This window comes from Aquarana catesbeiana, linkage group LG03 (assembly GCF_042186555.1).
Source record: "Aquarana catesbeiana isolate 2022-GZ linkage group LG03, ASM4218655v1, whole genome shotgun sequence".
NCBI classification, from domain to species: domain Eukaryota; kingdom Metazoa; phylum Chordata; class Amphibia; order Anura; family Ranidae; genus Aquarana; species Aquarana catesbeiana.
In genome coordinates this window covers 711,553,210-711,565,004 of record NC_133326.1, presented here as the reverse complement: position 1 = coordinate 711,565,004, position 11,795 = coordinate 711,553,210, and the positions used below count along the sequence as shown (strand labels likewise).

General features: G+C 46.6%; 1 protein-coding gene across 1 annotated transcript; it reads left to right on the top strand.

The window, feature by feature from the left end:
- The first annotated feature begins 5,115 nt into the window (after positions 1-5,115).
- LOC141133648 (E3 ubiquitin-protein ligase TRIM39-like) lies at positions 5,116-10,391 on the top strand. Its single transcript, XM_073623144.1, has one exon. The coding sequence runs from the start codon at positions 5,131-5,133 to the stop codon at positions 6,706-6,708; it is 1,578 nt and encodes a 525-aa protein (XP_073479245.1). The 5' UTR covers positions 5,116-5,130; the 3' UTR covers positions 6,709-10,391.
- Positions 10,392-11,795: the final 1,404 nt, after the last annotated feature.

The following is an 11,795-nucleotide window of genomic DNA, read 5'->3' as shown; positions in this document are numbered from 1 at the left end:
CTTCTGAGTTTTGGAGAGAATTATGTAAATCTCTGGAAATAAAGGTCTGTCTCTCCTCTGCATACCATCCCCAAAGCAATGGCCAGACGGAGAGAATGATTTAAACCCTGGAACAGTATCTCCGATGTTTTTGTTCTGACTCCCAAGATGACTGGTCCATTCTACTGCCGTACGCGGAGTTTGCGTATAACAATTCCATCCATACTGCCACCAATCAAACACCCTTTTGGTCTAACTTTGGATTCCATCCCTCTTTCCTTCCAGATTCGGTTCCTGAGTTGTCTGTCCCTGTGGTACTAGAACGAGTAGCTTCCATCCTGCTGAACTTCCGGAAAATCCAGGAAGCCATGCAGAAAGCCCAGGAGGATTACCAAAGACACTATAACAAGGGAAGGAAGGAGAATCCAGCCTTTAAGGTAGACGAAGAAGTTTGGCTGTCAGCCATTAATCTCAGGTTGCCAATTCCCTCACGGAAACTAGGGCCAAAGTTCATAGGTCCTTTCAAGATCTAGAGGATGGTCAATCCTGTGGCCTTTGAACTAGTCTTACCTAATTCTTATAAAGTGCATCCAGTATTCCACACATCTCTCCTGAAGGATGTTGCTCCCAGTCCTTTTCCTGACAGGGAAGAACCACCTCCTCCACCAGTCATGATAGACGGGGAAAGTGAATTTGAAGTGGAAAAAATCTTAAGTTGCAGGAAAAAGGGAAGACAACTCCAGTACTTAATTAAGTGGAAGGGGCATCCCCCTGAAGATAATTCCTATGAACCTTCCAAAAATGTACATGCCCCACGTCTGGTCCAGGCCTTTCATCGAGAACATCCGGAGTTAATGTCTAATTTGGGTGTCCAGAGGCCACCCCTCGGGGGGGGCACTGTCAGGGGAATAATACCCTCCAAACGCTTTGGCAGTGTTCCTGCGCGGCTGAACAGCGCTCCGGCGCATGCTCATTCACGGTCCGGTGTTCTGGAGACGCGCATGCGCACTGGCGCACGCCCAACGTGATCCTTTCAGCTGGCCTATAAAAAGAGCTCTGGCACTCAGACAAATTGCTGGTTCGTCTTCATCTTCCGGTTTTGAAAACCTGATCTTGTCTCCTGTACCTGTTTACCCGTTGTGACCCGGATTGCTACCCGACTACTCTACTCTACTCTTCTCCTGGACCTGACCTCGGCTTGTTTAAACGTATCTCCAACAATCTCCTGTGTTTGTCCCTCTGCCTGTGACCCGGATTTGTCTCCTGTCTCCTTGCCTTGACCTCCTGCCTGTAACCTGGACTTGCCTTGTCTCTTCCTGACACCATCCTTCAGCCTGCAGTTGTGTGTGTTGCTGACTCTGGTGTTTGACCCTCAGCCTGGCTCTGGACTTTCTGTTTGTTCTCTTTCAGTTAAGAACTCCTGTTACCAGTTCCTGCACAGCGGCTCCTCCCTTCAAGGACCTCCACTCAAGTCCTCTACGGTCCACTGGGTAGCCTGTGCCTCTTTGTGCCATTCACCCCCTGTACCACCTCCAGGGGGCGGACTGCACTTAGTTGCAAGGGTGAACCGCTCTCGGCATCTCGGCAAGTACTTTCCTGACACTTGGCCTGCTGGGAGAACCTATGTATTTGGGTGGAGTCAGGTGATCAGTGTTCTGTGCCACCCGGACAGCTGTCTGGATGAATGTGTGTTGTATTGCCCGGGCTGCTAGGCCAGAGTTTGGGCCTATCCTGGGCACATCTGGCTGTTAGGCTGTCTGAGGGCCTATCCAAAAGCAAGAGAGCAATGCAGGGTTGGGCTTGCAGTCCAGCCAGAAGTGATGATTCTGCCGGCCGGAGAACCTATCGTGGTCGGAGGTAGAGGGGTAGCTGTCGCCATTAAGGGACCAACCACCTTATCACCAGGGACCACCTAAGCAAGTACCGGAGCAGTAGTCTCACCAACCAGGGATGGTGAAGAATCAGGAAACTTCAGCGGGTATCATGCCAGGGACCCAGCCAGCGGAGGTGACGCTTGCGGAGCAGCCTTGTGTGTCAAGCCAGGGTCCTAGCAGACCAGTGGGGTAAAGCTTGAGAGGTATCTTGAGTGCCAAGCTAGGGACGCTTGAGGAAGATATTAGAGTGAAGATTGGAGGAGCTCAAGGGATTCAGTGGCAGTGAATCAGCAAGTCTAGTGAGAGAGACTGGGAGCTCAGTGGGTTGAAGAACTACAAGAAGTGATTGTAGTGGAAGTGAACGAACTGTTACATTTTGTGTTAGAAACTGTTAAAGACTGTTCATAGCTCCCAGCTGTCCCTGATTTCGAAGGACTGTCCCTGATTTGGAGCAATATCTCTCTGTCCCTCATTCCCCCTCATTTGTCCCTCATTTTGGTCTGATCCATATAGCTGAATATAAAATGTACTTTTTATCTTTCAAAAAGTGTTTCCCAGTGCTAAACCTTTCTTCCAAATTCTAAATTGCTACATTTGTACATTTTAAAAGCCAATATAAAGGATTAGTAGTGGGGAAAAAAAGCCCTTATGGATTTAATTAACCTTTTTCTCGGCTTAATTATCCTTTAAGGGGGTGTGGCAGGGGGCATGTCCCATGCCTACATACGTTTGCTGTTAAGTGTCCCTCATTCCCATCTCAAAATGTTGGGAGGTATGACTGTTGCCATAGGAGACAGCACTCCACATGCAGATATGGTGTCTTGCTGGATGCATTTCCCTGCATGGCTGTCCTCCTCTAGAAGTCTTGGAGTCTGCTAATTAATCTTGCAACTGCCTAAGGGTATCCTGACTCCAAACCCTCTCTCCCACAGTTCTGTTAAGAGAAATAAAATCTCTTTTGCATTCAAGAAGTGTGTGGCCCCCAATGAATCTACTTTGCATTGCACCCACCATGCCTCACAACCCACCAACCCCCAGAAGGATGTCAGCTATCTCTGGCCCTGGAGGTTCTCATTAGACCAAAGGAGGCCGGGGACCTTGCTACATAGAGAAATGAGGAGAGAGAGAAAAAGAGAAAGGGGGCAGAGAGAGAGAGAGGCGAGTGAGGGAAGGAGGGGAAGAGGGAGAGATTAAGGAGAAGAGCGTTTATAGTACAGAAATGTTTGCAGCTCACTTGCCAAGCTTGGTCACTGCCATGGTCAGGCAGTGTGTCAGCAGGTAGTATGCCGGTGTGCCGGATGTGCCCAGGCACACCCAGAGTCAGAATGTGTTTGTGATAACTCGATTTTGGCACCCCTGATAACTTATAGTTCTGCGAGTGGGACTGTCTTTCAGTTGGGTGCTAAATTCCTGGGAGAACTGCAGCCACTGGCTGCGGAATAAGCAGGCAGTCGGCCACATTTTCCGAGACTCCCACCGGCTACAGCATCCCTGACAGCTGAATATCACTCCGCCGCCTGTTATCAGAGATGCAGTAGCCGGGACTTTTGAGGCAGCATGGGACACCTCCTAACGGCTAACTCCACAGCCAGTGGCTGCAGTACTGGCAGGAGTAAGGGGTTACCAGAGCCCACCATCCTATGCTTCGTGTTGCCACAAAAAGCTTTAAAAGGGAAGACTAGCAATGACCGCCATTGTATTTTCTATTCTCTAGGGTCTCTGCTAAAAAAAACATATATAATGTTTGGGGGTTCTATGTAATTTTGTAGGAGAGAAATGTCAGAATTGCCCTGGTTGGTAAGTGGTTAATTGTTTACATTTATTTCTAAATGTGCACGTGTGTGTGAGTGTATATATATATATATATATATATATATATATATATACAAATACATGTGTGTTTGAGCTTTGGGGTGCACACCCTAATGTGATAGGCCCATGTCCAGAGTCCAGCAGCAAGCGGCCCTCACAACCCTCTTCACAGTGTGCAGCTGTGCAAGATCTCACTGTACACCCGGGGGTTGGAGTGTGGATGGACATAGTGAGCTGCCAGCTCCTTTCTCCACCTACCACCCGTCAGACCTGCAGCACAAAGCTGAGGCGGAGTTTCAGAGCAGTCTCATCAGCTCTGTAATGTTGGTCTGACAGGTGGCAGAATAGAAGAAATGGTTGGTGATCAGGAGCAGCGCTGGGATGTGAGGCACAGGCACCCAGTACTAAATGAGGGGCATGTGTCCGATGAGCCTGACTCTAGTTATGCCCCTGCCTATGGACACAGTGGATATGCAATACAGGTAGGGTTGCCACCTGTCCAGGATTCACCCAGACAGTCCGGGTTTGGAACCATGTGTCAGGGTTTAAGTCCACCTGAAACCCGGACACATTATTCAGACAAGAATGTGGCTCGGGATAGGGCCTGACAGGAGGGAGAGGGGGCTCATATGTGCCGCATTACTATTCTCTTTGGAGTGCCCAAAGGTGTCCCAGGTCTGTTATAATCCTATAGTGGTCTCCAAACTTCAGCCCTTTGCTTGCTTTTATCCAGCCCTTGGGGCACTATTTCATCCACTGATACAAACAATGGAGCATGATTCCCCCCCACTGACACTAATGATGGGGCACAAATCTTTCAAATTACAGCAAAAATGGGGCACAATTTCTCTCAATGACAGCAGTAATGAGGGCCAATGACATCAATGAAGGGGCACAGTTCCTCCCACTGATACCAATGATGGGGCACAGTTCCTCCCACCGAGACCAATGATGGGGCACAATTCCTCCTACCGAGACCAATGATGGGGCACAATTGCTCCCACCTGAGACCAATGATGGGGCGCAGTTACTCCCATTGAAACAAACAAATAGGGCATTATTTTTTCCCACTGACATCAGGACATTTTCTACTCTCAATGGCCACAGTCCGGCCCCCCTAAAGTCTGAAGGACAGTAAACTGGCCCTTTGTTTAGAAAGTTTGGAGACCCCCGCTATAGTGTTTACTAAAAAAAAATAAAATTACTGTGCGCCGATAAAGTGTTCGAATTTGGCTTGCAGAAAAAGTGGCAACCCTAAATACAGGATGAGCATTTTTCTGAAATAGGTACATTATTCTTAGTGAGAATTGTTTTATTATCTGTATCCGTTCATATACCCAACCCTATGAATAAAGTACAAGTCACAGCCTAGCCTCCCCCTGTGTAGGAGAATGTGACCCTCCCAACTGCATTCTTCTCCGGTGTCAGAGATTTTCACTTTCATTTCTCTCTTCTACTGTCAACGATGGCGTCTGCTAACCTGAGCGCTGAGCTGGAATGTTCCGTCTGTCTGAACATTTATACAGATCCTGTAAACCTGAGATGTGGACACAACTTCTGCCGGGTCTGTATTGATCGTGTGCTGGATACACAGGAGGGGTCTGGAGAATATTCCTGTCCTGAATGCAGAGAGAAGTTTCCGGATCGGCCTGCACTGCAGAGGAACATAACACTACGTAACATAGTGGGGAATTTCCTGTCTGCTCAGCCAGATCGGGAGGAGTCCGGGGTCTTCTGTACTTACTGTGTGGACTCTCCTGTACCTGCTGTTAGATCCTGTCTTCTCTGTGAGGTTTCTCTGTGTGATAAACACCTCAAAGTCCACAAAAAGTCCCCAGAACACGTCTTATGTGACCCCACCTTGTCCATGGAGAGCAGGAAATGCTCCGTCCATAAGAAGATCCTGGAGTATTACTGCACTGAGGATGATTCCTGTATCTGTGTGTCTTGTTGTATGATTGGAGGACATAAAGGACATGAGATGGAATCACTGGATGAGGCTTCTGAGAAGAAGAAGGAGACACTGAGGAATGTTCTGCAGAACCTTCTGATAAAGAGAGAGGAGACGGAGGAAAGAGTCCAGAGTCTGCAGGAACACAGGAGAAAAGTAGGAGAAGAAGCATCTGGTGACACCGAGAGAGTCACTGCCCTGTTTAGAGATCTCAGGAGACGTCTGGAAGACCTGGAGAAGAGAATCCTGAGGGACATCTCCGGGAGGGCAGAGCGGATCTCCATCTCCATCCGGGATCTGGAAATAAAGAAGGAGGAGCTGTCCAGGAAGTTGCGTCACATTGAGGAGCTGTGTAACATGACGGATCCACTGACCGTCTTACAGGAATCAGACACAGGTGACTTGTGTGATACTGAGGATGGAGATAATGAGGACAGAGAGAGACATGAGGAACTCCTCCATGATGGAGGGGGTCTGGATGTGGATAGGATATCACACACATTACACACATTATCTGACATAATAACAGAGGTAAATGTATCCTTCTATATACAGGGAGCTGCAGACATATTACTGGATGTAAACACAGCTGGTAATAATCTCCATATATCAGATGACAGGAAAACTGTATCCTGGTCAGATAGAGAACAGAATCGTCCAGAAACACCAGAGAGATTTCAGAATTGTCCTCAGGTGTTGAGCAGTCGGAGTTTCTCCTCAGGGAGACATTACTGGGAAGTGGATGTCGGGGGATCAGATTGGTGGATAGTCGGGATGTGTTACCCCAGTATAGAGAGGAGAGGAGGGCAGTCAGTGATTGGAAATAATAAGAAGTCCTGGGGATTGGACAGGACTGGTGATCAGTATTTGGCGAGAGATGACAGTAAATGGATCCCCTTACCCTCCAATATCTCCAGTAACAGAGTCAGGATAGATCTGGATTATGAGGTCGGACGGATCTCCTTTTATGATCTGTGTGACCCGATCCGACATCTCCACACCTTCACCACCACCTTCACTGAGCCCCTCCATGCTGGAATATATGTATATAAAGGTTGTGTAAAGATCTGTGGGGGGAATCAGGAGATGTGAGAACTCCGCCCAGATACTGGTGACATCACAGGAAGAGGGGGATGGGGTGGAAAGATAAATTATTGGGGACACTTAAAGTGGTATTCCCAAAAGCAAACATTTATTATATTGCATTTACCAATTCTTAGATTTGATGGCTGCATTCATTTTCTTTCTTCTATTTTCATCTGGTGATCTGGCCAGTAAGTCTGTTGTTTTTCAAAAGAATAAGCTCTCTTCCAGATGTACCAGTTTACAGAGATGAAACAGTGACATTTACCACTGACAGGGGTGCTTACAATGACCAGCTTTTATTTATTAATGTAAAACCTCTATCCTAAAAAGAAAAAAAACTGTTTGCTGTAACTGATTATAAAGTGTGAGCTGGAACTTGGCTTCAGTTTGTTAGTGTATTTAAATCTGCTAGTGCATCTAACACTCCCCCCCCCGACTGACTATGCTCTTGTCCATTGTTGTCTCCATTGCTCCTTCATCCAGAGTAGGGGGGGGGGGGCTCTAATACAGGAGGTGTGTTACTGGCCAGATCACCCGGTGAAAACAGGGAGTAAAGCCTAAAAACGAATGCAGCCACCACATCTTATGATTGTTGAGCTGCAATAGATTACATTTTTTGGTTTTGGGTTCAATATCGATGTAAGTGAGATTTATCCTCCCTCACAGATCACTGTGATTGGCTGGAATAACTAACCAACTACAGGATTCACTGCTATTGGACAGTCACTAGGCCAAGACTATTGTGATCTATCTATCTATCTAAAGTCCGTCTGATTTTCGACCGAAAAAGTCCGCTGAAGGTCCGATGAAGCCCACAAACGGTCGGTTTGTCCGACAGATTCGTCCCGTCGGACCAGTCTGGTGGAAAAGTCCACCCGTGTGTACAGGGCATTAAAGTACTGAGACAATACCAGAGACAGCCAGGCAAGCGGCATTTTCAGGAGGCCAGCATTGTCTTCTCCACAGTCCCCTCAGTAGAGGTTTCCTTTAACCGCTTCAGCCCCGGAAGATTTTACAACCTTCCTGACCAGAGCACTTTTTGCGATTCGGCACGGCGTCGCTTTAACTGACAATTGCGCGGTCGTGCGACGGTGCACCAAAACAAAATTGACGTCCGTTTTTCCCCACAAATAGAGCTTTCTTCTGGTGGTATTTGATTACCTCTGCGGTTTTTATTTTTTGCGCTTTAAACAAAAAAAGAGCGATAATTAAAAAAAAAAAAGCAATATTTTTTACTTTTTGCTATAATAAATATCCCCCAAAAATATATAAAAAAAATAATTTTTTTCTCAGTTTAGGCCGATACGTATTCTACATATTTTTGGTAAAAAAAATAAAATCGCAATAAGCGTTTATTGATTGGTTTGCGCAAAAGTTATAGTGTCTACAAAATAGGGGATAGTTTTATGGCATTTTTATTATTCTTTTTTTTTATTAGTAATGGCGGCGATCTGCGATTTTTATCATGACTGCGACATTATGGCGGACACATCGGACACTTTTGACACCATTTTGGGACCAGTGTCATTTATACAGCGATCAGTGCTATAAAAATGCACCGATTACTGTGTAAATGACACTGGCAGGGAAGGGGTTAAACACTAGGGGGCGATCAAGGGGTTAAGTGTGTCCTAGGGTGTGATTCTAACTGTGGGGGGAGGGGCTACCACTAACATGACAGCGATCACTGCTCCCGATCACAGGGAGGAGTAGATCTCTGTCATGTCACAAGGCAGAACGGGGAAATGCCTTGTTTACATAGGCATCTCCCTGTTCTGCGGCTCCGTGACACGATCGCGGGACACCGGCGGACATCGAGTCCGCGGGACCCATGGGCACGGTAACGCTGTATGCGGCACATGCCCACTAGCCCCGTGGATGGCGCGTGCGTGCCCGCTAGCCCGGCCAATTAAAGGGGACGTACAGATACGCCCATTTGCCCACCGCTGCCATTCTGCTGGCGTATATCGGCGTGCGGCGGTCGGCAAGTGGTAATGTCTCAGCATGGGAGTCTCTTGTATGGTTGTTTTTTTTGTTTTTTTTTCATTTTACTGAAATACAAATTGCTTAAAAAGAACAATAATGTGTTTAGATCTTTATATAAAAAAAAATAATAAAAAAGGTGTTGGGAATATTTAATCATTTATAAATCATTTTTAATGTCACGTTTCTCTATGACTTGTATATACCAGGCAGTCCCCAGATACAAACAAGATCGGGTCTGTAGGTTTGTTCTTAAGTGGAATTTGTTTGTAAGTCGGAACAGGTACATTTTTTAAGTGTAGTTCCAGCCACACAGTTCAGAAGATTTCACCCCACTTTCTGTCCCAATGACAATTGGATTTTGAAAAGTTTGGGGTCTTTAGTGAAACAAGGATTGGTGATAAAGCATCAGTGCAGAGGAGACACGTTTTTCCCATATTAACTCTTACAGGAGGGAATTTCCCTTCCTAGGGGTAGATTTCATCTCACTTCCTGTTGTCTCCTTCCGTTTTGCAAGTCGGATGTTTGTAACTAGGGGGCCGCCTGTATACTGGTACAAATATTTCCATTGATGACAGGACACGGTGTCACTGGAAATTCTGGGCTTCCCCATCAGACAGACCAGCTGACTTTTGGGTTGTCTCTCTCTCATTGATCCTCCACACAAAGCTGTATGATGTAGAGGCGGGGAGGTGGGCGTGTCCTTCCTCTGACTCATCCAGCTGGGTGTGGCCTTGAATGGCAGGAAGATCAAATTACAGACTTCACAGCACATAAGTCAGTAACTGGAGGAGGAGAGCTGGAGAACTGACCCAATAGCACCACCTGCTGTCTGCACTTGGCATATGTGAAATATTCATAAACAATACAGTGGAACCTTGGTTTACAAGTAACAAGCGTTTTGAAAGACGAGCAACTTTTTTTTTTTTTTTTTTAAATCCTGACTCGGTTTGCGAGTGTTGTCTGGCAAAACAAGCAGAATTCAAGCTAATGGGGTGTGCAGTACCGCATTTGGCCAGAGGTACGGGGGCGCCGGTGGATCTCAGAGTCGTTTGGAAATACTCGGAGATAACCGGAAACACTCAGAAGTACTCCGTTCCCGAGTGTTCCCGAGCCTTTCCAAGGCTCTCTGGCGCCCCCCTCCACCTCTGGCCACATGCGGTATTGCATGTCATAGAAGTCAATGCGGAACAAATTATCTTCGTTTCCATTGACTCCTATGGGGGAAACTCGCTTTGATATGCGAGTGCTTTGGATTACAAGCATTCTCCTGGAATGGATTATGCTCGTAATCCGAGGTTCCACTGTACTTTATATTTACCTGTGATAAAAAAAAATGTTTTATATTTTCTAATCAGACCTGATCATAATCATTATATAATGAAAAGGTTCAGCAACAGAATACATTCACCAACACCGAGGAAGGAGCAACCACACCTCTAGTCTCTACAATGAAGTTCTATTGGGGGGGGCAAACGCATCAGAGGGAGGAGTTTGTGCAGATGGTGTTGTATCAATAAAGTTGATTGTCAGACTGGAATCCTGAGTGTGGCTACTGCTTGTTTTTTTGGCGTTGGTGAATATTTGGCTTGGATGAGCCCAAAGACCAACCCAACATATCCCCAGTCCTGATTTCATGATTTAAAAGGAAAGTACAATGATTTATGGTTTTATAATTAAAATAAAATTCAACATTTTTAATCTGATCCGTGTATTTGTTTTCAGTTGCATAAAACTTTTTTTTGTTTTTTTTGTAATGTAAAGGGAGCATCCATGACACTCAGTTTATAAGGCATGCTGGGATTTTTTGGGTCTACAGACTGGACAAGTAGGCTGACTCGGCCCAGTTTGCCATCCAAGTGCTGTCATGCCCATCCTCCGGTGTCCTTTCTAAGAGAGAACATGGCATGATGAGATTGTTACAAGGATCTAGGGATTGATGTTGATAATGAATTAGGCCCCTTTCACACGGGCGGCTGTTAAAAGCATGTTTTGTTATTTTGAAATTCCAAGACTCCAGACACAGCGATCACTTGCATTTGCACATTGCGATTAGCTGCTGCGTTTACGTAGGCAACCGGGGGGGGGGGGGGGCCTCCAGCTGTTGTGGAACTACATTTCCCATGGGGCATTGCAAGGCTGGCAGTTACAATTTACTCCCAGAGGCATGATGGGACTTGTAGTTCTGCAACAGCTGGAGGGCCCCCAGGTTGCCTACCCCTGCTGTATATAATATATATATATATATATACAGTGGAACCTTGGTTAACGAGTAACGCGGTCAACAAGCGTTTTGAAAGAGGAGCAACTTTTTTTTTTTTTGTTTAAATCCTGACTCGGTTTGCGAGCGTTGGCTGGCAAAACAAGCAGAAATTCAAGCTAATGGGGTATGCAGTACCGCATTTGGCCAGAGGTGCGGGGGCGCCGGTGACACTCGGAACGGTACGGAAATACTCAGTTCCCGAGTGTTTCTGAGCCTTTCCGAGGGTTTCCGAGTTCAGCCGAGCTGTCCCCGAGAATTTCCGAGGCTCTCCGTCGCCCCCCCCCCCACCTCTGGCCACATGCGGTATTGCATGCAATAGAAGTCAATGCGGAACAAATTATCTTCGTTTCTATTGACTTCTATGGGGAAACTCGCTTTGATATGCGAGTGCTTTGGATTACAAGCATTCTCCTGGAACGGATTATACTCATAATCAAAGGCTCCACTGTATTCCAGTAGTTGTCACCGCACACATATCTGAGATAAAATTGGTCCCGGGTGCTCAGTAAAGCATGAAGTCCATAAAATACAAAAGGTAAGGCGGCACTCACGGGTCCTGACAGGTGAACACTCAGCCTAGGGTCACATATGTGTGATGCGGGAACCGGCGCAATTACAGCGCTGGTTCCCGCATCACATCCCTCCCGCAGGCAGTTCTCACTGCCCTCTGTGAACCGCTGCGGGTGTCAATACATTGTTCATGACACGACCCCAGATCGGTTCACAGATCGCAGTGTGAACTATGAACTCGCACAGGAATCGGATCGCATAGGTGAGAACACCCATGCAATCCGATTCCAGTGGGGAAAAAAAAAAAGTTTCCTGCGAATCTAATGCGTGTTCAGCC